General features: G+C 53.5%; 2 protein-coding genes across 4 annotated transcripts in view; one reads left to right on the plus strand and one right to left on the minus strand.

The window, feature by feature from the left end:
* HK1 (hexokinase 1) overlaps positions 1-5,494 on the plus strand; it is a 66,580-nt gene extending 61,086 nt beyond the window's left edge. The window contains exons 17-18 of the mRNA XM_014862802.3: positions 2,793-3,026; positions 4,620-5,494. Of these exons, the coding sequence (XP_014718288.1) occupies positions 2,793-3,026; positions 4,620-4,758 (373 nt within the window). The 3' untranslated portion in view covers positions 4,759-5,494. The remainder of the gene's footprint in view (positions 1-2,792; positions 3,027-4,619) is intronic.
* A 792-nt stretch (positions 5,495-6,286) lies between these two features.
* TACR2 (tachykinin receptor 2) lies at positions 6,287-21,320 on the minus strand. Of its 3 annotated transcripts, none has more exons than XM_014862806.3 (5): positions 20,347-21,320; positions 16,059-16,253; positions 12,437-12,590; positions 10,688-10,884; positions 6,287-7,723 (listed from the first exon to the last, which is right to left on the minus strand). In XM_014862806.3, exons 1-5 carry the CDS (start codon positions 20,736-20,738, stop codon positions 7,483-7,485), a joined length of 1,179 nt encoding a protein of 392 aa, XP_014718292.1. In that variant the 5' UTR covers positions 20,739-21,320; the 3' UTR covers positions 6,287-7,482. The 3 variants fall into 3 exon arrangements, with proteins under 3 accessions (XP_014718292.1, XP_070345330.1, XP_070345326.1); XM_070489225.1 differs by having other exon boundaries at positions 6,624-7,723; positions 10,688-10,764; positions 20,347-20,980; XM_070489229.1 differs by lacking the exon at positions 16,059-16,253 and having other exon boundaries at positions 6,298-7,723; positions 20,347-20,879.
* Positions 21,321-27,242: the final 5,922 nt, after the last annotated feature.

Raw genomic sequence — 27,242 nt, forward strand, 5'->3', positions numbered from 1 at the left:
GGGCCTGTTAGAGGGTGACCTGGCCACAGGGTTGTGACGGGGGTGCTCGGCACCCTGGGGACATTTTGGCCATTTGTGAGGGTTTTTCCCCCTTCTGGAGTAGTAGGCCCTGAGCAGTTGCATATTGAAATCATATAATTTGATTATAAATTACTTCCCTATCATTCGTCTTTTATGTCAGGACAGTATATTGATTTGTTTGAAATTATGTGTGTAAGTAGGTTATGTGGGCTCCACTTCAGGATAGTAAACGTGCATCACAGATGGGGCCGGCCCGGTGGCATAGTGGTTAAGTTCATACGTTCCACTTTGGCAGCCCACTTGGGTGGCATGCGGTTCGTGGGCCCAGATTCCAGGCACCGGACCTACACACCACTCAGCAGCCATTCAGTCATGGCATCCCACATACAAAATAGAGGAAGATTGGCAAGAGATGTTAGCTCAAGGCCAATCTTCCTCACCAAAAAATAAATAAAAAATAATAAAAAATTTTTTTTAAATGGTGCATCACAGATACTTGTATTGAAGGGGCACCTGAGTCAGAGAGAGCCAAGAACCCCTGGTCTAGCCCCAGCCTCCTATCATGTGACAGGCAGCCTGGGATGGCACAGCTTGGCCACCCAGTCTGCATGCTCCACAGCAAGTTGCTTCTGTCTTCCTCCTGTCTTTCTCGTGTGGAGTGAGCATTTCATCTCTGCCTTTGCCACCTTCCACGGCAAGCTGTGAGGGAAAGTGGAAGGTGCTCTGCAAAAGCAAAATTGGTCACAGTGTCAACACAAACGTGGGCTCCGCTGGAGCCTGCTCACTGCTTTCCCGCAGTGTGCCCATGTCTGTGACCTGCGTGTAAAGCTCACTGCCCACCAGAACCAAAGCTGTGAGGTGCCAGCAGACAGGTTCCTGGACATTGACCCAGCAGACTTGAGCCCGTGGCCTGGCGGCATCTCACAGCAGCGGGAGAGGCGCCGTCAGCGACCGGGAAACAAGTTCTCGCCTTTCCCCTCATCATTCTAAATTCATCCAAGCGCTAAATGTGAACAATAGGAGCCATAAAAGAATGAGAAGAAAATATCGGTCAATATTTTTCTTGGTAACCTTTTTTATTGTGGCAAAGTGTACATAACATAAAATTTAGCATTGTAACCGTTTTGAAGTGCACAGTCCGTTCGTTAAGTACATACACACTGTTGTGCAGCCATCACCACAGCCACCTCCAGGACGTTTTCATCCTCCCAATCTGAAACTGTACCTCCCCATTCCTCCCTCCCCGGGCCCTGGCAACCACCGTCCAGCTGTCCGTCTCTGAATTTGACCGTTCTAGGCATCTCATATTAGTGGAATCATACGGTATTTGTCGTTTTGTGACTGGTTTATTTCACTTAGCACGGTGTCTTCAAAGTTCATGCATGTTGTAGCAGGTGTCAGAATTTCCTTCCTTGTTAAGGCTATTGTTCCGTGAACGTATAGACTACATTTTGTTTGTCCGTTCATCTGTCCGTGGACCCTTGCGTTGCTTCTACGTTTTGGCTGTTGTGAGTAATGCTGCTATGAACATCAGTGTACAAATACATGATCGAGTCCCTGCTTTGAATTCTTTTTTGTATATACGCAGAAGGAGAATTGCTGGATCATGGAATAACTTTCTTTTAAATCTTTTGAGGAACTGCCATACTGTTTTCCACAGTGGCTGCACCATTTTACATTCCCACTAGCAGTACACAAAAGGGGTCCAGTCCACACCCTTGCCAATACTTGTTATTTTCTGTTTTTTTAATAATAGCCATCCTAATGGGGATGAAGTGGTGGGAGGTCTTTTTAAGCATAATAGCAAAGAAAGAAATCATAAAAAATTGCCAAATTTAGCTACACAGCTTCTGTAAATTTTTTAAAAATCAGTAATCAAACTTAAAAGGCAAACAGCAAACGGGGGGGCTGGCCTGGTGGCGCAGTGGTTAAGTTTGTGTGTTCCGCTTCAGCGGCCCAGGGTTTGCCAGTTCGGATCCTGGGTGTGGATCTATGCTCCACTTGTCAAGCCGTGCTGTGGCAGGCGTCCCACATATAAAGTAGAGGAAGATGGGCACAGATGTTAGCTCAGGGCTGGTCTTCCTCAGCAAAAAGAGGAAGATTGGCAGCAGATGTTAGCTCAGGGCTAATCTTCCTCAAAAAAAAAAAAGAAAAAAAGCCCTTTGACCCAGAAGTGTATCCTAAGAGAAGAATCAGTTGCACACAAAGATTTATAAACAACTTCATCAGAGTGTTACTTTATAATAGCAGAAAACTGCAAACAACTTAAATTTCTCTAAACTGGCTAAGTAAACTCTGGTGTGCCCCCAGAACGGAATACTTTGGCAGCCATTTCCAATCCTGTTCTTAGGTATGGAGGTGGGAAATTGCTAAGATGTATGAAGTAGGAAAAAAGCCAGAAAGAAAACCACATATAAAGAATAAAACTGTTTTGCGTATCATAAGAACAAAGACATTGTTTAATGATATCCAGGAAAAATAAATTGGAGGGAAATATTTTAAAATGTTCATAGCATATTCCCCTGGTGTTGGGATTGTGGATAGTTTTAATTTTCCAATTTTAATTTTTCTAGATTTTCCAAATTTTCTACAATTTGACATGGAATACTTTGGGGACCGTTAAAAAAATAATGTTATTTTGAAGGGAAAAATAACCCCATGACCCTGTTTGTGGACAAGGGCAGTGCTTTGGGCCAGTCCTTTGGGGTTGGCTCCCAGGCTGTTCTCGTGGGTCCGGGTTCACCCAGCCTCCTGGCTTTTGTCCACCACAGTGACCGATTAGCACTGCTCCAGGTCCGGGCCATTCTCCAGCAGCTGGGCCTGAACAGCACCTGCGACGACAGTATCCTTGTCAAGACCGTGTGTGGGGTGGTGTCCAAGAGGGCCGCGCAGCTGTGTGGCGCGGGCATGGCTGCCGTGGTGGATAAGATCCGTGAGAACAGAGGGCTGGACCATCTCAACGTGACTGTCGGGGTGGATGGAACGCTCTACAAGCTTCATCCACAGTGAGTGGGGCTTCCAGTTGGCATGGGCAGAGCTTCCTGGGCTGGCGAGTCCCCTTCATGGTTATGGGACATCAGGGTGTGATTCCCACCAGGAAAATTCCTCCTCAGGACTCAGCCAACCTGAAGGCTGTGTGGTCTGGGACTGGGGGTTGTCTGGGACCAGGGAATGAGCCGCTCTGAGGTTTAACTGCGAACCTTAGGGAGGCAGGAAAGTGGCTTCACTTGGCCAGCTCACACCAGCAGTGTGGTGTGTCCCTCTCCCCACTCCTCCTGGGCCCCTCTTAGGTCAGGCAGTGTCCAGCTGGAGGTAAGGATGGGCCTCCCCATCAGCCAGATTAGCTGCAGCCTGGCCAGGAGGCTGTGTTTGGTAAGTGGGGAGAGGGAGTGAAGGAAACGGGGAGGAGGACCCATTGTCTGGTTCTCCTGCTAAATCAGTCAAGAGCCTGGGAGTGAGGAGCAGTTTGGGCCCTGGGCTTTGTAGCGGGGAGCAGGTGGGGAGTGACCTTTTAGTCAAGTGTCCGACACCCCATGCTGGAGGAGGAGATGTGGCCCCATCTGCTCTTTGATCCACTGCATGTCCCAAAGCTTAGGAATAGAGTGCCCATATGATTTATTGTGTATACTGGGGTACTTTTGCCAGTACCCCAGAGTGCCACTAATAATTACACTGGGACCATCCCAGGTAAACCAGCCCATAATGTCACTTACTTAGAAACTGCCTTACCCAGCTCACTGTAGGCACTACCTGCTTACCTCCTGGCTGCGGGCTGGGATGGAACCACCTGCCTTGCTCCATCCCCACCTCTGTCTCTCCACCTTCACGGCCGTCCTCTTCATCACCTGGGGCAGCACACGGGCGTAGATTACACGTGTGGATTTAATCCTGGCACCATCATTTAGAAGCTGTGCTCAGTTGCTTAATCTCTGCCCAGTCTCATCTTCCTCACTGTGGGGCACCTAGCAGGTGTTCAGTGAAGGGCAGTCAGTGTTACTTCTAAGAGCCCCTTTGCCCTGAGCATCCTCAGCCTGGGCCTGTCTCATTTTCAGCACAAAAATGCAAGAACCTAGAATCACCTCTCTCAATTAGAGATTATCCTTCCCTAGGGGGCCTCCTGCTCTTGGCTTCAGGTGCTGGGTGCTGGGCCGTAGAAGGTGCTGGGCTGGGGGGTCTCTGATGGCTGCAGCCGGGGCTGGATGCTGTTTGTTCCCATGGAGCCTGCGGCACTGACCAAGTGCTGGGCCAGCTGGGGCCGGCCGTGGTGGTCTGTGCCCTGGCCCTAGCACTCTTGGTTTTCGGTCCCCTAGGAGCCTCGAGCTTTGAGGATGGGTGTATCTGTGTGTTACTCAGCCCTCGCCCTTATAAGCTGTACAGAGTAGCTTGTTTTGGGATTCTCAGTTGTGCCTCCCTGCTGAAAACTAACAGGATCGACTGTAAATCCACTTTCCGCCAGCCATTCTTAGGAAGCTGCAGCTGCACCTAAGCGGCCCCCTCCCGTCTTGCTTGCCCTCCTTATTGTTGGGTCCTTGAGCATCTTCAGGTGAGTCCAGTGTCTCTTCTCAGCTTCCTCTACCTGCCCTTTTTTTCTTTTTTAGCTTCTCCAGAATCATGCACCAAACCGTGAAGGAACTGTCACCACAGTGTAACGTGTCTTTCCTCCTGTCCGAAGACGGTAGTGGCAAGGGGGCCGCCCTCATCACAGCAGTGGGCGTACGGCTCCGAGAAGACAGCTAAGAGCCCTGGGCCCCCAGCCTGCTGCCCCTCCAGCACGTCTCTCTTCCAGCGGCGACCCCCTCTTCCCAGCGAGCTGTGCTGGGAGACGCTGGCGCCAGAGCCCGCCACCACTGCAGTGGGGAGGAACACAAAAGCCACCTCATGGCACATAACGTAGGGTACAAAATAGAGTGTGTGCTGTTGATAATATCTCTCACCTCTGGACCCCTCCTCACCTGCCCTGCCACTCTGCATGATTTGATTTCAACCTGGTCGTACGTTCCCCACATGTGAAGTTTAGTGGTGTCCATTTCTAATTTATGCATTCGTCCAACAGTTATTTATTGGCCCAAGATGAAAAGTCACACCATCTGACAGGCCTTAGGGGCCTCCGCAGCCTGGTGTTGGGGACGCACCCCCTGTGAAATGTATTCTCATCAGCAGACACTGCCGGGACCCCTCCCAGGGGCGCGTTAGCCGCTTCCTCCGTCCCAGCACCCACTGCTGTCCGGCGTCCCAAGCTTCCTGTTGGGATGTATCAATGCCACTGAATCGTGTGTCCGTGGAACTGGTCATAGCCACGTTGTGACAGTCTTGCATTCTGTCTGTCTTGTGGGGGAGGTGGGCAGTCCTACGGGAAGATGTTTTGTCTCATTTGGGTAAAAGGAACCAACCAACCAACAGTGCCCTCGTTGGAATTTCCCATCGCTTTTGTGAGCCATGTTGTATGACCTAGTAAACTTTGTATCAATTCAAAGACCCGAGTGATGCTTCATGGCTGGGGATGGGGGAGGACATCTGGGGATGCGGTGAAAACCAAACCCTGGGGATTTTTGTGGCCTTCTGGGTCAGAGGAGAGTTTGAAATGAAGATTGTGTCCTTCAGCTCCCAGCCTTCTTTGGGTATGAGGACTTTTCTCCTCTCCCTGCTAAGTGTCCTGGAAAAAGCCCCTCCCCCTCTCCAGCACCTGCCCTGCCGGTTCCTGCTCTAGCCCCACAGTCCTCCCCTGGGGAGAGGCTCCTGCAGCCCCCAACTCAGCACCTTTAAGAAGGTAAAGGGATGGAAGGCCTCTGTCCTCCAGCAGCCTGGCCTCCTCACTTGTAGTGGGAACAAAGAAAAACTCAACTTGGCTTCCAGGGGCTGTCTGGGTTTCATGAGAGGACAGTGCGCCACTGGCCCTCCCCTCTGCCATCCTAAGCAGATCCCTCCCTTCATCACCCTCTCTGCTAGCTCCAAGATAACAGATGAAACAGACCCCCTGCCCTAACACAGACGGAGTCTTGCAGCAGCCCAGGGCAGCAGGGTTGCTGCACTCTCGTGCTCCCCAATCTTAAATGAACCCCTATTGTAGGAAACCCTTTCATCCTCTCCCACCTCAACTTTGAGTTTGCTGTTCCCCCCATGGCTGCCATTTTGGATTCTCCCCCAGCTCCTTGGTAGGTCCCACAACAGTCCACATTCTGGTGCCCTGTGGTTGAGGTGCCACATGAGTCTCCCAAGCCATGACAACAGCTCCGAGTGGCTTCCTCCAGGACTGACTGCATGCTCACTGGGTTTGTTGAGACCAGAGTCTCTTTATTTGGCACTGCTGGTGCCCATGGCACAGTGATCTTTGTGGGGAAGACAGATAACATTCAACTTGTGATGTGCATTTACATTGGTACGTGTTTCTGAGGGCACGGGTTGTAGACGGTGAGTCGCCAGGCAAGCAGAGGTGTGCCCTTGGGGTGGACTGGGCCAGGTCTGGAGCTTTCTGGGAGTTGGGACAGTTGGCGTTCTCTGCCTGTCACCTTGCTGAGAGAAGTGAGCTGTGTGGCTGACTTGCAGGGGGCATTCGTGTAAAATGACTGGTATGTAGTAATAAAAATCATGGCTGCTGTTTATTATGCACTTAACCTGTGTTTGGTCTGCTAGTTTATAGGCATGACTTCATCATCCTCACAGCATTCCTGTGGGGTAGTTTTGCCATTGGGAGAGGAGGAGACTGAGGGTCAGAGTGACTTAGTCTGAGGCAACATAGCTGAGGCTCCTTTTGACTCTTAACCATCATCTACCCTGGGCTGGATCTGAGTTCTTAGATGTTGAGGCAGAGAAGCCCTAGACTGATGGTGATGGGCTTTGCAAAATAAGAAACTTCCCCCCGCTGTCCTTGTGTCTTTAGCCTGATAATGAATCAGTGTCATGGTTGGATTTTGCCCACAGGTGTTGGGTTTCCCCAACATTTTAAAAATGTGAGCCAAAACTGACAAGTATGGAAGTCTCACAAATTTGGATTTCTGGCTTCTCTTGAAAGATTTAGAAGACCTGGCAATAATGGGCTCCCATTACTACATGGCAACATTTGTTCAGAGCAGATCAGCTGCTGTCCCCTCTGGATGCTGATGTCCTCCAGTTTGCCACAGTCCCCACCATTCCCTATTACCCCAACTGGAAGTCAGTTTCCTTCTATCTTCACATTTGCAGTTTTTCTTTTATACTGGATCCAATTTACTCATTATGTTGTATGCCTCAGGAAGGCATTTGAGCTTGCAACTCCTGGATTAGATAAGTGTTAGCTCACACTGTCTTCTTTGACTCTTATGGATCCCCTGAAGTACTGTCTGAGAGGGAGGCTGGGTCCTCTTCGAGTCAGCATCCACTGTGGAGTTCCTGGCCATTGTTGTTTTTCCATTGATGTGCTGAAGGCTGAGGCATGAGCCAAACTTTCAGACCTGGTCCTCTCAACTGGCTACTTCTCAAAGAGTGCTAAGCCTCGCCCTGCAGCCAGGCATAAGGCTTCAGGTTTCGGAGGCTGCCCTTCTTGGGGACCCCAGCCTGCCCGTTGGCAGCCTCAGCCACATCGCTGGCCATGAACAGAGTCTCTTTAGTGTGACACCTTTTGACCCTCATGGAGAGGGATGGAGTGTGAGTCAGTTCAATCTTATCCTCCTCGGTTGGCGTGACCCATGGGCAGCAACGGAAAGCAAGCCGGAATCCAGAGCGAAACCTGGGGGATGGAGGGCCACCTTGAGTAAGGGGGTGAGTGGGACAGTTACAAGAGCTGTTATGTGTCTCCCCCACCACCAGGAGCCGCTCTCGTCTCCAGAGGAAAATCGCTGCCTCACTCCTAAGAGCCCACCATTGCTCAGGGTCTCTGGAGAGACACATTCCTTAGTGGATGTGATTTTTGGAAACAGCCAGAAGTAATCTGGAACTAAGCCTAGTGGCTGAAGTGGGTGATTAAGCTGAATTAGACCATTTGTTATTACAGACAGACAAACCACGTACAACTAACGAGAAACAACAGATTTTCTTGTTTGACTTGTTAACTGGCTTCTAAAGGAGTGTTCAAAGAGGAGTCTTAAGAAATTGGGGCTTTGGCAATGTTGGGTGGAATAAGGATGCTCCCCCAAGGGGCCTGCCTTGAAGGAAAATATACATGGGGAACTTGTGAGTTTTGGTGCATCTGCTTAGAAGATAAACAGCTCTCCCCATGGCAGCACTGAGGGTCCACATGTAAATTAGAGATAAGAGCAAGCAGACAGCGAGTGCAGGGAAGGGGCTGGCAGAAGAGAACACTGGCCTGTCAGAGGGGAGCAGAAATAAATGAGACCCTTTGTGACAGTAGAGAGAGGCAGAGAACTGTATGCTCTGTTCCCAGCAGACGTAGGGTTCCATGTTCCAGAAGAGCAGGCCTGACTTTGGTTCCTTCCCTTGTAGCTTGATAAGATTCCACTGTGTGACCCAAAATGCCTTTATTATGGGAACTTAATGACCTCTGTACCTTCCACCCACACTCAGCATGTCCCAGCCCCAGCTCCTCCTCATCCTCCCACCTCCTTCCTGTCGTCCCCATCTCAGTTTCCAACAACTGACAACTTCCAGTTGTTCAGGCCAAGAACCTAGGAGTCGTCCTTGACTCTCGCATGCCACCTCCACTCCATCAAATTCTGTTGGCCCTACCTTAGCAATATCTCGACTCTGACCACTTTTTGCCCCAGTGTAAACCCAGCATCTCTTGTCTGGATCACTGCAGTAGCCTAACCATCTCCCTGCTTCTCCCCTTGCCCCTCTGTGGTCCAGTTCAATACAGCAGCCGGAATGATTCTTTCAAAAGGGAAGTCAGAGTATGTGTCTCCCCTGCTCAGAGCCCTACAAGGCTCCTCATGCCTGAGCACTGGTCCAAGTCCTCACCTTGACCACAGGGCCCTTGCCTCGGCTGTTCCTTCTGCCTGGAATTCTTCCTTAGCTGCAGGGCCCACTCAGTCCTCAAGTCTTTGCTCAAAAGACTCCTCAATAAGGCCTACCCTGACCATCCTGTAATATTGCAGCCCCCGTGCCCACTGCTTCCCCCAGCTCCCCCGTCCTCAGCTTCAGTTCTAGTTTTTCTTTTTTCCATAGGACTTATCATCTAATACACTGTGTGGTTCACTTGCTCATTATCTTTGCTTATTGTCTGCCTTTGCCCACGAGACTGTCAGCTCCCTGAGGAAAGGGATCATTGTTCTTCACCAGTTCGTGCCCCGTGCCTGGAACAGTGCCGGGCACACACAGCCCGTGGTGAGCATTTTCTGAATGAAGAGTCCTCCAGAAGCACCGGCCCTCCTTTGGAGCTAGTGTCATCAAAGACTGAATGGCTCAGAAGTTCTTTCAGGACCATGTAGAGCCCTGGGGTGTGGTTCAGACGCCCGGAGACGGTGTCGGGCAGCATGAGAGTGACCAAGGCACAGACACGGAGGGCTGGGCCCCTCCCTCATGTGACAGTCCCTGTCTCTAAGCTCTCACTCCTACAAGCTGCATGCTAGAGACGTGTGTGATGTGGGGACAAGATTACAGGCTTGGAGCCGCCTGGAACCCTGGCTCCACTGCTTGCTGTCTGAGTTTAGGAGAATCTTCCTTTCTGGGGCTCACTTTCCTCATCTGTAAAATGGGGACAACACCTCCCTCCCTCATATTATCTGCTTACCTCTCAGGGGACAATGGAGGGTTCTGGCACCCATTAAACACTCAGAATCATAGTTCTCTCACTTCCTTCAGGCCTGCCCCAGGTGGGTGGGATGTCTGAGCACCAAAGACCCTGCAGGCATGAGTGGCCTGGGCACGTGGGCAGGGAGGTGATAAACGCATGAACAAAGAGACCCAGGGCCAACCTCACCCCCACCACTGTCTTGCTGAGGCCAGGACTCAGGGTCCAGCTCTCATCTCCTCTGACCTGGCCCCACCGTCAGGGTTTTCTGAGGCTGAACGGCCTGCTCTGCAAGCAGGACTCCTGAGTGCTGGGGTTCCCGCCTGGCCCACCACCTCGCACCTCTCCAAGTGCCCAGAGCAAATGGCAGCCCCTCTCTGGGACCCCACTTCCCCAGACGTCCGAGGGCTGGGAGAACCAAACGGTGTCTGAGGGAGCAGTGAGGTCTCGGCTCCTTCCTCCCTGGCTGTCTCTGCCAAGGTCACTTCCCAGCTGCCCTGACTGCCCCTCAAGGGCAGGAAATGCTCTGTGATCTTCCCAGGCAGCAGCCTGCCTCCCTCCAGTCTTGGCCCCGGCCTCCGACTGGGTGCTCCATGCTGCTCACCTCGCCCGAGGAAAGGCCTCGGTTCTTCCTCATTGCAGGCAGCTCTTAAAAACGTCAGGACAGAGTAAGGCCCTCCCTCCCTACCTAGCTTCTTCCTTCCTTCCTCTGTGTCCTTCTGCCTCTCCCCCTCCCTCCCATTCTCTCTCCTCCTTCTCCCAGATGTAGCCCCCAGAAGAGAAAGCAGGAGCAGACAGACGATGAGAGCTCTGGCCTGGGCAACGGGCCAAGGCTTGGAGGAGGGAAGGCTCAAGTGAGGCCCAAGGCAGAGGGAGGAGCATGCTGTGGGCTCACTGTGAGATGCCAATCCCATGTCGGGGTGGGGGGCACAGGCGCACAGGCTCAAGCTGTTTAGGGGAGCCCAGAAGGGGCTGTGGGAGGGGAGGGGTCGGGGGAGGGCTCACCTGCGGTTAAGGCAGCAATAGATGATGGGGTTGTACATGGTGGAGCTCATGGCCAGCCAGAAGAGCGCCAGGTAGACCTGCTGGATGAACTTGTGGTAGTAGATGTCCTCCTGGAAGCTGCCCAGGATGAAGTAGAGGTGGTAGGGCAGCCAGCAGACGGCAAACGTCACCACCACCACCACCATGGTCTTCACGAACTGGTCCGGGAGAGGCTCAGGTCACTCCTCAGTCTGGAAGCCCCAAGCCCCCATCCTCCTGATGGCAGGGGCGGGGCGCCCTCCACGCCAGCCCTCTACAAGCAAGTCTGTCTACCTCTATGGCCTCAGTCCCCTGGAGCATCTGCTGCCCAGACACTCCTGGCCCCTCCACTTTGGGCCTTTAGGTCAGTCTGGTCCCTCTGTCCCTTCACCCCTCAACGCCCAGCTCAGCAGCCGCCTGTTCTAAAAGGCATCCCAGATCCCTCCCTCAGAGCAGCGCCCCTCCTGGAGAGTGGATGAGCTGGTGCTCTTAACCCTATCCTTAGGGGTGCCCCTATGCCGGCTACGGGGTCCCAGGTCCCCTCTCCCTCGAATCTGTGCCTGCCACAGCCCTTCTATCCCTAGATAGTGAGGCTCCAACTGGGGACCCCACCAGCCCAGGGGCCAGCTCCCTGACCTTTCACCCATCATGGCCTGGTCTCTGCAGGTGCCCTCAAGCACAGCCAGTACCCTATGAGGGATGGAAGGGCAAGCAGGCGTGGCAAATGGAGGCCAGCTCCCCATGAGGAGGGGCAGCAGATGGCGTCCCATGTCCAGCTACGACTCCCTGAACTGCCCTGTGCAAGACGCCTAACAGCTGATGAGAAGCCGAGTCAGAGTCTCAGACCTGATCCATGATGTGATAGGCCCACTGCCTCCCGGGTCGCCTGACGGGAAGGGGGTGTAGCAAAGATCAGCCTTAGTGTGGAGAGAACGGAGGTGGTCTGGAGCGAAGAGTCCTGTATCAGGACCCTCAGGAGCCCCGAATGGCAGACAGGAGGGGGACACTGGCACTTCGGTTAGAAATTGGGGACAGACTTGATGTAGCTGGACTACAGGCTAGTCTCCATGATCTCTGAGGTCTGCAGTTCCAGCATTTAAGAATTCTCCTGGGCCAGCCCCAGTGGCCTAGTGGTTAAGCTGCATGAACTTCCCTTTGGCCCAGGTTCGGTTCTGGCCCGGACCTACAGCACTGGTCTGTCAGTGACCATGCTGTGGCTGCAGCTCATTACAAAAAGAGAAAGACTGGCAACAGACATTAGCTGAGTGAATCTTCCCCAGCAAAAAAAAAAAAAAAAGAAAGAAAAAAAGAAAAAAAAAACCCCAAGAATTCTCCTGTGATTCTATCTAGGAGCCGGGGAGTCTCGTGTGGTTCTGTGAGGCTTCTTAAATTCAACATTCTGATTACTCAAAAAGTCTGATTTTAGATTCTATTACTCTAAGGTTCTTGAAGGCATCTGAAATTCTGTGGGGGTTTCTGATTCCCTGATTCCCCTAACATTCTGAAAGGGTGCTTTAACTCTGTGTTATGCCAAATACTGAAGTCCGCCTGCCCGTAAGACCCAATTCGAGCTCTGGCCAGGTACTTGAGACAGGAGCAAGTTACGGGCGGGCGGGCGAGCGGAAGCTGTCACCGCGGCCCGTGAGCCCGGAAGGGCGGCTACTGAGGTGGGGCCAGGTCTCCGGCCCCGCCCCCACCCCGGCCAGGCCCGGCCCCGCCCCCGGCGCCCACCTTCTTCTTGGCCCGCAGGTGGCGCCGGTTGGCGCCGTGCGCCGGGTGCCCGGGGACCGCGCGTCTCCAGAGCGTGAGCCCGATGATGCTGTAGGCGATGAACATCACCACCAGAGGCAGGAAGTAGACAAGGGCGATGACCACGAGGTGGTACCTGGAGGGAAAGCCAAGGGCGACTCCGGCATCGACCAGCGCTCAGTGCCCCGGACCCCGCGGGCGACCCTGAGCCACCTCCCAAGGCCTTGGTTTGATCTAAAGGAAGAAATGATAAAGGCAACATTGGCCAGCATATGTGCCCAAAGAGGGCTTCCCTTGCCACAAAAGGGACACCAGCATTAGCGCTGCATCCTTCCAAGTGATAAAGTACCAAAAAAGGAAATAAATAGGGATGAAAAAGTTAACCAAGTAATACATTTGTTTAAAATTTAAAATGTTATTAAGCACAAAGGAGGAAATAAAATTACTTATCCCACCCCTACCACTATTAACAATTTGAAATATTTTCTTCCAGAATCATGTGTGTATATCTAAGTACATATGTATTAGATAGATGGTATATAATCGATTTCTGCATCTGTCTGCATAGACAGATCTCCTGGAGTTGATATGGTTCCATCCTACACCAACATCCCTATCCCAGAATGGAGCAGTGGAAACGCACCACACTGAACATGCTATTGAGTCATCTCTTCCTGCCCATCAGCCTTTGGTTGGGAACGGCTCATGTCTGCAGACCCTCTTTCACACCAGCTTTGAGCAAGGGGCCCAGAACCCCACTGCTGGCTACTCATCCTGGCCCTGTGGAGGATGCCCCAGGATGTATTCACGCTGTTTCATTTCCTTTTTGAAAGATGGTGTAAAGGAGATGGGTGCTGCCCATTCTGGTTTCTGACTGATGCTGCAGCTGCTTTCCGACAAGGTCCAGGTGGGAGCATCCTGTGAATGGGCCTGAGACCCCTGGCCCTGTCATGTGACCATTTTCTAGAAAGGCTGAGGTGTTCCCAAACCTCCCACCCCCACCCACCATGTGCCAGTCTTGCTGGGCCCCTTTCAAGAGGCTCTGCCACCCAAGGGAGTGGAACAGGTGGCTCCAGCAAATGTCTTCCCTAAAGCCTGGGTTTAGAATTCTGCTTGCTTGCTCTTTTGGCAAGCATGCTAATCACAAAAGGTTTGGGGGCTCCTAGATGCCCTGCTCCTCATCTGGTCCCACTGTGGAGGTCCCACTCCTAACCAGGGGCAGGAGCAGCAGCCAGGCCCCTGTCGCCTTCCCTTTATTGTGAGGTCACACAGTGTCTGAGATAGATAGACCTTGAGGATCAGCAGGGCCACCTGCCCCAGTGTCCAAAGGGGGAAACTGAGGCTCCAAGAAGCACAGGAAGTCCATGTTATATGAACCAGCACTACAGTCTTAATGCCCACACGATTTCCTTTCACTGAGGGTCAGTCAGCCCTAGGGAGTCAGAAGAACTGGGTTCTTGTCCAGCCTCTAATTTAAAGAGTGACCTTGGGCAAGTCAGAATCTCTCCCCCAGTCTCAGTTTCCCCATTTGTGAAACGAGGCGGTGATCTCTGAGATCCTTCTCCAGTATGAGTGACATCTCTCCATTGCACCATTCTTTCTGTGGAATACGGTGCAGGATAGGAATTCACTCTGGGCTAGGTTCCCACGCAGAAGGGAGGCGCCTTGGGGGCCATTTTCTAGGGGCTGCCAAAATCAGGGATGCCTCCTCTCAGCCTGGACTGTCTTTTCTGTATTTGGATTTTGGCAGTGCCTGTGCATTTTCCCAGAAAGGGCATCTGTAACTTCATCAGGTTCCTACACACACAGGATGTGAGCCTGTGCTCATGGAGCCCCCAGTCTAAACCTCAGAAGCTCCCCCACTCAAGAACAAGCCATACCTTCTCACCCACGAAACCAGACTTTCCCCAGATCCTCTCAGAATTCTAGGTAACTCCAAAGTATAGCCTTCCTACCCCACCTCTGCCCTCCTGTGTGTCCTTGTTGCCTGAATCAGGATTGGAACTCACCATCCCCCCCAGAGAGCTGGTGCTCAGATCCTTCAGTTCTTACTGGTCGTGTCCCGTCCCCGCCCTCCCCCCTCCCCCCTCCCTCCTCCCCCTCCCCCTCCAACTCCCAGGGAGAAAAGGCTTGTATTAAGGTGGAGAAACACTGCCTCCCAGTGGCCAGTGATGAAATATTCTGCTCTCCACCCTCCCTAAGCCAGAATAGGCGGCGCTTCCCTATATGGACGCCACCCATGGAGCGGTGAGTCCTTCTGAGAAAGCAGGGCGAAGGATGGGGGCAGAGACCTCGGGCAAGGCCTGCCCTCGAAGCTTCGCAGAGGAACGGTGCCTTCCCTGGCACTGAAGACCACAGCGCCGCCCTCTTCTGGCCGGCGCTCGGGACAGATGGAGACCAAATAGGGGTGGATGTTGGGGGAGGGGTGTCAAAGGAGGCTGGAGTGGGGGCTGTGTTGCATGGTGAACCGGCAGCCCTCGGCTCAGAGCATGCACATGCTCATGCTTGGGGCAGCTGGGCCTTTGTGGGACTAAATCTGCCACCTCCAGTTTTGGTTTCGTTTGTTCCCTAAACTTCTGCATACCGGGTACCACTTCTGTGCCAGGCACAGTGCTAAGGGTGTCACATACATTTTCTCTTGTGTGCTCACAACAACCCTCGAGCAAGGTTCTCTTACTAACCCCATTTGAAAGAGAAGAAACCGAAGGATCAGAGAGGTTAAGTGACTTCAAAGGGTCCTCCAGCCAGCAGGGGACAGAGCAGGACTCCGAACCTCCAAAACCTCAACCAATTCTTTATCCTCTACTAACGAACGGTGCCGTGCTTAAGGATCACGAAGCCACGGTGTGAGAGCTGGGCAAACTGAAGCCCAGAAAGGGAAAGCACTCACCCAGGGTCACACAGCGGCTGGACCGTGCCTGAATTCTTCTACATCTTCTCCCTGCCCCCAGCCCAAGGTGGGCACCAGGCAGCCTCCTGAAAACACCCCAGGCTCTGTCCACTGCCGCTTCTTTCTGCCTCAGTACCCTGACCCTCCGTGGCCTCAGCATTTACAACGCCCTCCCCCAAGCACACACACACACACACACACACACACGGATACGAGTGGGGGCAGCATGCCTGCGCAGGCAGCGTCACCCGCCCGTGTGCACACATACCTGTCCTCATTTAAGGACACATGTATCCTCATTTAAGTAGCAGAGTGGTGAGGAGACTGGGCTCGGAAGCAGGACTGCCTGGGTTTAAATCCTCACTTCACCACTTACCAGCTGTGTGGTCTTGGGCACATGACAATTTTTTAGTGCCTCAGTTTCCTCATCCGAAAAATGAGAAGAATAATACATACCCCATATTATTAGGAGAATTAAATGGGTTCATATACGTAAAGTGCTTAGAACAAGCCTAACACTTAGTAAGTGCTGTTACTTTTAGTATATACATGAGCTCACATAACCCCCATACACTCACAGACACATGCGCACACCCACTGCACATGTACATGCATGCGTGTGCGTGCATCTTCACACAAGCACACACGTTCTCCGGTGTATGCGCATGCACACACACACGCACCATGCTCCCCCACCCCCCAGGCAGGCCTTACAAAAGGAGCATCTTGCCGCCACTGTCTTCAGGCCAGGCCACCACGCACTTGGTGGCGCCCTGGTCCATGGTGATGGTGGAGTAGAAGCATTGGGGGAAGGCGAGGGCCAGGGCCACCAGCCAGATGCCAGCAATAACCACTCTGGTGCCGAGGGCTGAGAGCCGTGGCTGGAAGGGGTGGACGATGGCCATGTACCTGTGAGCAGAGGGCAGTGTGAGTGCTGGGTCCCCTCCTGTGGGACCAGCTCCCCACCCCCTCCCCCACCCCAGGCCCACACCTTCTAGCCCCATTCCCCACACTGTTGCTGGTGACCTGAGGAAAGCCAGTTGGGCTGGTGACTCTCCCACAGCCACAAGGCACGCTTATCCCCTAAACCCCAGCCCAGACCCCACCGCACCGCCTCCCTCTGAGCGTGGATGTGCTGGCAGGTGGCACAAGAGAGCAGTGTGGCCACACCGGAAGTCCATCTCCTGGTATTTGCCTGACGCTCAGCCCTGCCGAGCCCTCAGCCCCAGGCCGGTCCCTCTTATGTTCAGAAAGCTTAGCAGAGCCTGACTGTCTCCCAGATGAAGCCCAGGACCATGCTGCCCACCAACTTTCTGCAGTGGTGCTAATGCTCTCTACACACAGGCACTGCCCTGTTCGGTTGCCACCAACCACATGTGGCTGTGCGCACTGGAAGCATGGTCAATGTGACTGAGGAATTGAATTTTCAGTTTTAGTTAATTTAAACACAAATAGGCACATATGGCTGTGGTTACATTATTAGACAGTGGAGGCCCTTCCACGCGGCGTTCGAGGCCCTCTGCACCTGGCCAGCGCACTTTCCAGCTCTGTGTCACTGCTTCCCACACCTTCCCCGGCTCAGGCTGGTCATGGAACAGCCCTGCTCCTGACCCTCTGTAGGGTGTTTCCTCCCCTCAGCCTGGAATTCCTCTTTCCTCTCTGGACTCATTAACGTCCAGGTGGAAGGCCACTCCTCGGGGAAGTCAGCCAGGAGCAGGCTGGTTCCTCAGCTCCTGCCTCTCTCTGGGGGAACCTGCGGGATCTGAGCTGCCATTTGGCACGTCTGCGAGTTACTGCAGGCAGGGTCGTTATCCCGTTTTCCACAGCAGGAGACCGAGGCTTAGAGAAGTGGAGGAAACAGCTTGGAAGAGGCGATGCTGGCTTTGAACCCAGGTGGCCTAGTTCCCCTCTGCTCCCAGGACCCCAAAAGCCACCGGTGGGGCTGAGGCCTCGTGGGTCTAGAGCCCCAACTGAGGAGGGGAGAGCGGCGGGCAGTGCCTGCTTCCCCAGGGTCAGAGGGTCCTAAGGGCCCCACCTCTGCCCCCTACTGCCTCCACTGTGCTGTGTGACCTGGGGCTTGGTGTCCTCCTCTGAAGAAGGAGGGTGGGTGTCATGGACCTATTGTCCATCCAGTGAAGCCCAGAGGACCCCTCCTCAGAAGAACGTTTTTATAGGAATAAATTATAATACGCAGGATTACAAACACCATTAGTTATACTGAAATACAGTTATGCAACTATAAAATAAACTTGGGACACAGTAATACCCGTGCCACTTTGTCAACCCACTGAACAAGGAGACCCAGCGGCAGGTCTGGACACTGCGGTCGTTTTGAAGCAGTGATGGGTGTGGGCGATTCTGAGGCTCCTGCACAGCAGGAGTGTCTCATTTCTCTTGGTGACATAGTCCCAGGCACTCCTGTTGTGCCAGCAAACCAGGGTGTGCTGCCTACACTTGTCATTGTGATTTTCCCCCCACACAAGTCCATGCCCCCTCAGATTGCTGCCCACAGTCTGTGGTCGCAGGCTCTGTGACTGTTGGCCCCCTCGCTCCTCACACTGCCATGGTGACCTTCTCCCATGACTGTGGCCCCGCCCTGGTCCAGCTCTGCCGCTCAGTGGTCTGGACCGGGGCCAAGTCCTCAGCAGGACAAGAGGAATGGGCCGTCTCTTCCAGGTCCTTGAGCAGCCCCGCGCCCCCTCAGCTGATGAGGTGGCCAGAGGGTCCCTTGGGGCGCCAGGTCCCTTGCTGTCCCGGGAGTGGGGCGAGAAAGAGGCTTTCTTCTTGTCCTACCAGCGGAGGGGCAGGCCTGGGGCTTTGGGCTCAGACTGGATTTGAATCCTGTCTCCACTGCTTTCCAGCAGTAGGGTCTTGAGCAAACAACCTAAACTCTTTGGGGCTCCGTTTCCTCCTCTGTGAGATGGGATGATGTAATTTGTGCCACTAGGGTTGTGGTGCAAAGCAAATGAGATGCTCCAGAGGCGCCTGCAGGCAGCAGGGGCTTGGGGCTCAGAGTGTGATTATTCCTATTCATTTAGTCCCTTTAAATTTACCAGAAATGGCTTTGGTCCTAGATGACCCCTGGACCTTCCTCCTGGGGTTAACCTGAACCTTGGGACAAGGCCAGGACAGAAGGATGTGGCCTCAAGTTTTGTTTAGCTCTCGCCCTGGGCAGGAAGTCCCCATCCTGGGGTCTTGGGCGTTAAGTGAGCCGGGCTCTGGCCACGAGCATCTCCACCCTGTCCAGGTGAGGCCGCCCTCCTTGCCACCCCTCACACACTCTAGCCGTGCTCCCGCTGTGGGCTGCGGCTACCTGGAACGTTCCTTCCCCGGAGCCCACAGGGCTTGTTCTCTCTCTCCTTCCTGTCTTTGCCAGTCCCGACACCCTATCTGACACTACAAGCTGCCCCCACCTCAACACACACCCTAGCACCTCGGAACCCTCTCCCCTCCCTAACGTTTTTCCATAGCACTCATGACCTCAAAATACAATATATAATTTATTTATTCTTGTGATCATTATTTAAATTCTCACCAGGGCAGGCATCTTTATCTGTTTTTTCCTCCAATGCCCAGAACAGTATCCGTATGTAGTAGACGTTGAACATAAGAAGGAAGGAGGAAATGAAGAAATGAATGCACGAGTCTCCAGTGTTACCGCCCTGACCTGAGCCACCGTCCTCCCTCTCACGGATTACTATTCAGCAGCTGCCGGCCTCCACTCCTGGCCCCCACGGCCCTCTACAGTCCATCCTCTCCCACCCACTCCCTTAAAATGGAAGTTCCATGAGGCCATGATTTCAGGACTACTTGTTCCACTGGTGTGTATTCCCCAGTGCCTGGAACTGTGGCAGAAACAGAGGAAGCACTCAAATATTTGTCGAGTGAATGAAAGGAAAACCTTAGTGGGACTTTCAGAAGTGTCCAGGGAGTATGAAGTTTCTTTGGTGGGAGTGGGGCTTGTGTTCGGATGAAGGAGACGCTCCTGTGCCGACAGCCAAGAGGTCTGAGTTCCGGGCACCGGGCCCTGCCCGTGACTTGCCAGCTGACCTCGGGCCACCCTGCCCATCTCTAGCCTCAGTTTCCCTGAGTACAAAACTAGAAGGTTGGTCCAGATGAATGGTTTTCAACTTTTCTTTTCATTTTTAATTAGTAAAAATAAATTTCTCAAATGAAATCTTCTGGGAAACTGCATAGTCAAACAGTCAGGAATAGAGGAGTGAGCTGCGGCAGGGGAGAGGCTGGCTGGGGCAGTTAGGTTGGGATAGAGACTATGGGGGGACAGTGGGGGACCTCGCCCCATCAAACCATCCTGACAAGAAGTCTGTGTCTCCAAGGGCCCCCGGGCCCTGCCTCACCTCCCACACGTACCTGGTGTCTTCCCTCTTTTTGTTTGCTGTCTATCTTAGCTACACTCCTCCCCAACACACAGTCCCCTTCCACATCCAAACCGGGCCCTGCCTGCCCCAACCAGCTTTAAAAGGACTCCAGATCTACCCAGCGATCACTCCTCCACCCCTCCCTGGCCCCCCTCAACAAAGGATCACAGTCTACAGCCCCTGAGAGCAGCACTGGGAACATAATTGGCCCTGTTGTAATTATATGGTGACTGCATGCAATATTAAATTTTCCCCTTGTATAACTTACTAGGAATCGGAAAACAATATAAGCTACTTTTTACAGTGAAAGAAAGACACCACAACAAAGATCAACTCTAGAGAAGAACATTCCAGAAGGCCCCTAAAACCCTGCTGCTTCTCCCCTACAGCCTTGAACAACCGTCTAGTGCAGAGTGCCTCCTTGTGTCTAACCTTAACCTGCCTGCTTCAGTTCCGCAGCCCCCCGTGTTCCAGATGTGTAGTTTTGGATCACCATCTGGTGGGGAGGCAGTTCCCTGGATTTTACCCTAAACTTGCTGTGTGACTGTGGGCAAGTCACCAGCCCTGTCTGAGCCCCAGCAAAGTGAGAAGGCTCCCCCAGCTTCCCTGTTACCCCTGCTTACCTGTCGGCAGCGATGGCAGTCATGGAGTAGATGCTGACAAACATGGCTGTGATGGGGAAGAGGTTCTGGAAGTAGCAGAAGGCACGGCCGAAGTACCAGACGTTGTGGCTGGCATAGACGAAGTTGAAGGCGGCGTTGAAGGCGGCCATGCAGAGGTCGGCCAGGGCCAGGTTGACGATGAAGTAGTTGGTGACCATTCGCATCCTCCGATGAGCCAGGATGATCCAGATGACCGTAGCATTGCCTGTCACAGCCACCAGCACCAGGGCCAGGTAAGCTGTGGCCCACAGTGCCAGCTGCCAGCCGGGCATGGAGAAGGCCGTGATGCCTGTGGTGTTGCTCTCAAGGCCAATCGAGATGTTGGCATCAGTCGCAATGGCACAGGCCCCCATGTCTGCCTCTGGGTCTGAGACAAGGGGCCCGGCTCCTCGGCTCCTCCTGGGCCCTGGTGCCCCGCCCAGATATGCTGTAGAAGAGAGATACTCTTTGGTGCCTGAGTGGTGGGAGAAAGAGACGGGGCAGAGCCAGGCACGTCAGGGGTGCTGGGGTCCCTCCCGGGTCTCCGGCAAAGATGAGTCAGGCTGAGCAGAGAGCCAAGTCCAGAGCCATTGACATTTCAGAGTCCCATGTCCCCACAGACTTCTCCAGTGTCAAGTGGAAATCCAGAATCCAAGACATAGTTTCAGCGCAGGAAATGTCGTTGTAAATCGTGAGTTGACCCCTTCACTGCAGAAATGGGAAAACAGATTCCAAGAGGGGACCAGCCCAGGTCCTCAGTAAGGTGGTGGCCAGTCAGGACTCAAACCCAGGTCCTTCCTATTACTCTTTAGGACATATTCTGGATCAGATGAGCGCACAGCAGCGGTCTCAGGATCCGCAGGTCCTCTGCACAGCAGCCTGTCTCCCCCGCCTTGGGGCGCAGGACGGTTGCCAGCCCTGGAGGCGCTGCCTTTCTGGCTGCTCTCCTCCAGTGTGGGGCGGGCAGAGGTGCTGCCTGCCCATGAGGTGGGGCCTTGGTTCCTGCCCTTCCTCCCACCCCCTGCTTGGATGGCCCAGCCTTGTCTCTTGAGGAAAGATTTAGAACTAGCTGTTGAGGCAGGAGAGACCCAGGGAACAAGGGAGCAGCCAGGGTGGGCTGGCACAGAGGGCACAGTCCTGCACTGGGGGGTGTTTACGTTTGGCCCGGGCTGGGAGCTACAGCTACAGAGCGATTAGGAACACTCACTTGCGGGCCAGACTGGGTTTGAGTCGGCCTCAGTGACTCCAGGCCAATTCTCTTAAACTTTCCGAGCTTCAGCTTCCCCACCTGAAAAATATAGGGACGATAAACTACACATCTCATGGTATATCTTGAGTTTAAATGAGATAATGTATGTAAAGTCTATTTAGCACAGGGAGGGGCACATAAAAAGCATGACAGGTAGTTGTAGCCCCACGGGAGGCCCCCAGGCGGCTCAGGGCTCTGCAGCAGGGAGAAGAAAGAACTCAAAGCGTTTCTAGCAAGTTCTCAGGTGATACTGATACTGCTGGTCCAGGGACCTCACTTTGAGAACCATTGTCTTGGGATAAAGACAGTGCTCGCTGCCTCTCCCGTGAGCCCCAGAAAGCCCTGAGGGGCTGCGCACAGGAATCTGCTCTTGGTCATTGACTGTACGTGTGTGCTGGGCACCACCTGAAGCTGTGACTGTGTGTGTGTGGCAGATGTAAGCGCACACACACTGCACACCTGTGCATACCTGTGAGTGTGTGGACCCTCCGGGTGGGGCAGGCTCAGAAGGGCAGGCGGTGTCCCTCATTAAAGTGGAGGAGGGCTCGCACCCACCAGCATTGGTGGCCCTGCTGCGCTGCTGTGCGAATGTGTGCTTGGTCTCCTGGGAATCCACGCTGCTCCCTGGGCCCCTACCCTGCTGTGCGTGTGTGTCCTGTGGGGCCCTGGGACTCCTGCCCTCTGCAGAGTCAGCTGCAGACACGACTGGTTCCAGCCCCAGCCAAGCCATGGGGCAGAGGCTGTTCCTTCTCTGGAGCGGGCCACCAGCCTCTGTTTGGATGTCTGTCCTTCGCTGAAGGGCCTCTGCCTTTGATCTCTTTCGGCAGCAGCAGCAGCCTCTCAACTTCGGGTTGTTTGTCTCGTGCTCCGCCAGCCAGGGTTTTGGAGGTAGAATGTGTAGACGTAAGGACATAAGCACAAGACAGCCTTCTCTTTGCTCTTCTGCCTGCTACTCCCAGGCAGCGGATTCCTTCGGCTTCAGGTGAGGGCAGAGTGCGGGGCTGGGACACCCAAGAGCTTGCCACCAGTCATAGAAGCCCAGAATAGTACACATTCCTCACCCCGCCAGCATCCCGCCACCGCCATTGTATATGTAATGGGGATTATATTTTGGAGCTATTAAATCTGGGAGCTTTTATTTCCCCCTTAAATCTTGTGTTCTTGCAGCTTTCCAACTATGCACTTGCAGCTTCATGGAAGGAGAGAGTGGGGGCCGCCCCGACAAAGGGGTTGCTGATGGGCCTTGCTGCTCACAGCTGACCGGCTGGGTCCATCGCTAGACAACGGTCTTGAAGGCTAGTCTTGGTTAAAAGAGAAAAAAAAGTTGTAAATCCCTTTAGCTCCTATGGACACATCAGGACTCCAGTTTGCTTCTTGAGGTCCATGTAAGGGAAGTCCCCTCCGCCAGGAAGCGGAGGGGAAAGGCTGCCCATTGGTCCTGGCTGGATGGGCTGAGCTGATGGCACAGGTTGAGTACCCCTGGGAAGCGACCCTGATTCAGACTTCAGCATGCAGGATGTTTATTAAGGAGCCCACTGGGAGCGACACTGGGGACGGGAGGGGAAGGAAGCGGGATTGGGTGGAGGAGGAAGTTGAGCTGCGATGATGCGTTAGACAGCAGCCTTGGACATCCCCACGGGTCGGGCCGCTCTGAACTAGGATGGCCCTGTAGAGTTGCCCTGTGTAGGGCAAAGGCGGCCAGGCCTCTACACGCCCACATTGGTACCTGGATGTAGGCTGCCCAAGAAGGGGTGCGACCTTAGACAAGGCAGCTCTCTGCACGGAGGCAACTGCTCTGCCACCAGCACTCCCAGCAGCTTGAAGGCGTGTGGGAGGCACACGAGCGTCCCCCACGGCTGAATGGCAGCCTCCCCCATCACACAGGCCATGAGCTGCCGAGTGCTCCTGGTCCCCTCTGCTCCTGTGGCCTCTGGGCTGGAGGCCTGAAGACTAGAGACGGGAGGGGCATTGTTTCTCAGGGAGTTTGGGGAGGAGAAGAGGGGAGCAGCTGTGGGGATGAGGGAAGTGGATGGGAGAGAACAGCGGGCTCCAGGAAGTGTTGGGACTGGGTGCTCCTCCAACACTGTCCGATAGAGACCCCTGACCGTGTGTCTCTCTCTCTCTTTCTCTCTCTCTCTCTCTCTCTCTCTCTCGCCTGGAGATGGCACTAGGCTTGGGCCTCTTGGTCACGGCTTCAGTGGGTCACACGCAGCAGCTGCCAGGACATTAGTGCTAGAAAGTGCCGTGGATCATCTAGTCACCACAAAGCTCCCCTGGAGGGGGCGGCACGAGGACGGCAAGGACAGCACAGCGAGCTTGATTCAGCTGAGTGAGTCGGTTTGAAGGCTCAGCCTTCATTCTGAGACTATGCCCTTCCTGCTTTTTTGGGTTAAAATGCCCTCTCTCATGAAATAATGGTGATGGCAGATGGTAATTGTTGGCCTGGTTTTCGTTTTTCTCTAAAATTCCTTACTCAGTGGAACAAAACGTTGGTGAGCTGACTGGCTCTCTCAGTTAGGTTTTTGATATATTGTCCACGAAATTCAAAGACCCGGGAGCCCCAGTCTACTTTCTCACTTGGAGAAGAGGACGGGGAGCCCTGAAGAAGGGGGAAGGCTTCCCCCAGGTCCCATCCCAGTGAGGTGGGCCACGTCCCTAATCGTGTCCTTCTGTCCTGCATAGCCTTTGCTGGTCAGTCTGCCTCCTCTTTCTGAGGCCCATGGAGGTCACCTCCCTGGTGACATCCCTGTCACATGGGTGGGCAGCTCCTCAGGAGCCTGGATTGTATCTTGTTTATGTCCAGTGTCTAGGAGAGTGGCCCGCACATCGTAGGTGCCCTGTAAATGTTGGTTGAATAAAAATGATGAACAAAATTTAAAATATGACTCAGGGGTGAGAGATGGGGAATCTTATATCTATAATATATATTATGTATCTATCTATCTATATCTCTATCTAACATATACAGATATAGATAGGGCTGGTCTCACTCGTTTAAGTCTTTCCTAACATGGAATTTTAGGTAGCTGTGAGTGGCAGGGCAGTATAATGCCTGGCACATCAGCACACAGTAGATGCTCAATAAATGTCAGGTGACTAAATGAATGCCAAATGATACAGGTGAAAATATCACCCTGTCAGGGGTGAAGGGAGTAGCATCCTTATTTTCACAGGATGTGAAGCTTGAGATGAACATGTCTGCATAGGTCAGGCAGGGCTTCTGGAGGACGTCAGGGTCTCCAGAGCATTCCAGGATTTATTCCACACAGACAGCCCCCCTTCATCTGTTAGCCAGAGGATCCCAGCCAGGCCCCATTAGGAGATGAGCTCTGTGCCCCCTGCCCCCCAGGCCTGAGCATCAGTGGCTCAGAATCGGGGCCTTCAGCTGGGAGAGGGAGAGCTGGCCTCTGCCAAGAGAGTGGGTGGCAGCTGACACCTTTTTTAAACACTGAGTGCTGGGGCAGCGCCTTGCCTGGAAGCCTGAAGTTTATCTAGCTGGAGAAGGGAGGCTGCAGTGTTTACAGCTGCTGTGGTCCTGGCGTACACAGAGCTCAGAAGCTCTTAACACAAAACGTGCTCACTTCCCAGCATCAGGCTCCAGCAAAATCTGCCCATCTATGGCAGGCGGAGGAGGAAGTGGGCACCTTTGCTGGTTAGATAACTGGGCTCATTCCAGAGGCAACCTGGGTCTTGCAGTCAGAAGGGACTTGGTGTCCCCCAGGGTGCTGGCAGATACAGCAGCAGGTGCCGTGGTGTGGTCGAGGTGAGGAAAGGGGGCTGACAAGGGGTCGGAGCCTCTGCTGAAAGGCCCCAGCCCGGGCCTGTTGTGGGTCTTATTATGGGGCAGGTGCTCCAATGATTGGCCTGGAGTTAGGTGAACGGGTTGTGTCTCTACCTTCATGAAGCTCCCGGCCCAAGTTGGGGACAAGTCCCAGCATAGCAGAGAGAACTCATCATACCCATCTGTCAAATGGGGGACACCATCAGCTTCAAACCTCAGAAGGGAGAGAGTGGCCTTTGGGGGTGTGGGGGCTGCCACTGCTCCTTGAAGTAATGGAGGAGAGGACATGGGAATGAGCTGAATCTTGACAGAAGGATCAGACCAGCCCCGCTGGAGCCAGGGTCCCTGCAGGAGAGGAACAGGAGATGTAGCAAGTATAAATCTTGGTTCACAAACCCAGGGGCACAAGGTCCCATTTCCTAATTCTCTAAAAGTCAACTTAGTCTTAACTCAGAGTCCCCATCTTGTTGAGCAGGCAGGGAAATCCAACGTTATTACTCCTGGCCCCCCTGCTGCCCCCACCCCCGGGGCTGTCCATAGTGCCAAGGCCTCAGGGGTGGGGCCTTTACTGGTCATTTGTCCACATACGCCACTGCAGTGGTATCTCATCTCCCTGTTTCTGCAAGATCCTTGAAGTCAGGGGACTGTGGTTTCTGGGACCCGGGAATTGTGAGCTCAGCTGGGAGTTGGGTCCTGGAGATCTGTCTTTCCAGAGTGGCCCCTCCCTCTCATCGTGGTCCTTCCTCCCAGGGCCCTGCCAGGGAGAAGGCCTGAATACTCACTACACCTGGCCCCACCGTCCTCTCTCCTCCCCGCCGTCTCCTGGAAGTCCTGCTTCTGTAAATCCTCAGCCTCTTCTCCCAAACCCCACCATCCTCCATGCTCTTTCACGGTACCTTTGATAAGGCTCAGAAACCAGCAACCAAGAAAACCATTCTGCTCTCCTCGAGGGCACGGAGGCCTTTAATCTTCAGATCTTCCCAGAAAGTGAAAAAAATATTGGCATTCCATCCTTCAAGTGTGGCAGAGAAAGCTAGGAAAAATTAAAGCAAAGTGTCCATATTAAAATGAGCGGAATATCGGTCTCTTGCTCCAGAGATGAGGCCAGAAAGGGAGAGATTGGATGGTTGGATAGAGGTTGATGGTGAGAGTCTTGCATTTCCTTTCTGGGACACCTCGTCTGAAGTCACCCTACTGGTCCTTCAAGGACCTCTCAAGTGCCACCTCCGTGAGGATACACTAGCATGTGCCCTTTGGGCCATGTGGCCTTATTAACCATTGATCTTGACCCTAAGATGGTCCACTTGGGGTCATTTGCAAACTATATTTCCCCCACCCACCTCATGGCGGGGAGCAGAGCCTGACCCCACTGCAGGCTTGGCTCTACTGGAAATCACAGCCGACTGGCCCTCATGATATCAACTTGGGTACCCAAGTTTAGTTCCACTGAAATGACAACATGAGGCTGGGGATTCTGAAGACCCCCTGACCAATGGAAAACAGGGATGGATAAAGTTGATATGCGCCTTCAACTCACACTGGAATCCCATCTAGTCCCTGTCATACCTTGTTATAAAAAAATGTTCACTCAGCCAAATATGTGCCCAGATCCATATGCCCTTCTGTCCATCCCCACCGGGTCCAGGTCACCATTGTCATTATATTTCCTGCCACAGCCTCCTCACTAGCCCCTGTATTATCTGGCTCCCTCCATTCCATCTTCAGCCACAGTGACCCTTCCACAGAACTCTGACCATGCACTTCCTGCTTGAAACCCTTCAGTGACTCCCCTTCGCTCTCAGGTTAAGAGGGAAATAGCCCCACTCCTTTACCAGGTGTGACTGCTAA

The sequence above is a fragment of the Equus asinus genome, chromosome 2 (assembly GCF_041296235.1).
Source record: "Equus asinus isolate D_3611 breed Donkey chromosome 2, EquAss-T2T_v2, whole genome shotgun sequence".
In the NCBI taxonomy this organism is placed as follows: domain Eukaryota; kingdom Metazoa; phylum Chordata; class Mammalia; order Perissodactyla; family Equidae; genus Equus; species Equus asinus.

Bases quoted from the DNA above. Each gene is read 5' to 3' on its own strand.
- TACR2 (XM_014862806.3), bottom strand. From the start codon at position 20,738: ATGGGGGCCTGTGCCATTGCGACTGATGCCAACATCTCGATTGGCCTT. The intron at 16,254-20,346 runs GTAAGCAGGGGT...CTCTGCTCACAG, and splicing joins ACTGCCATCGCTGCCGACAG to GTACATGGCCATCGTCCACC. The intron at 12,591-16,058 runs GTAAGGCCTGCC...CTTTCCCTCCAG, and splicing joins GGCGGCAAGATGCTCCTTTT to GTACCACCTCGTGGTCATCG.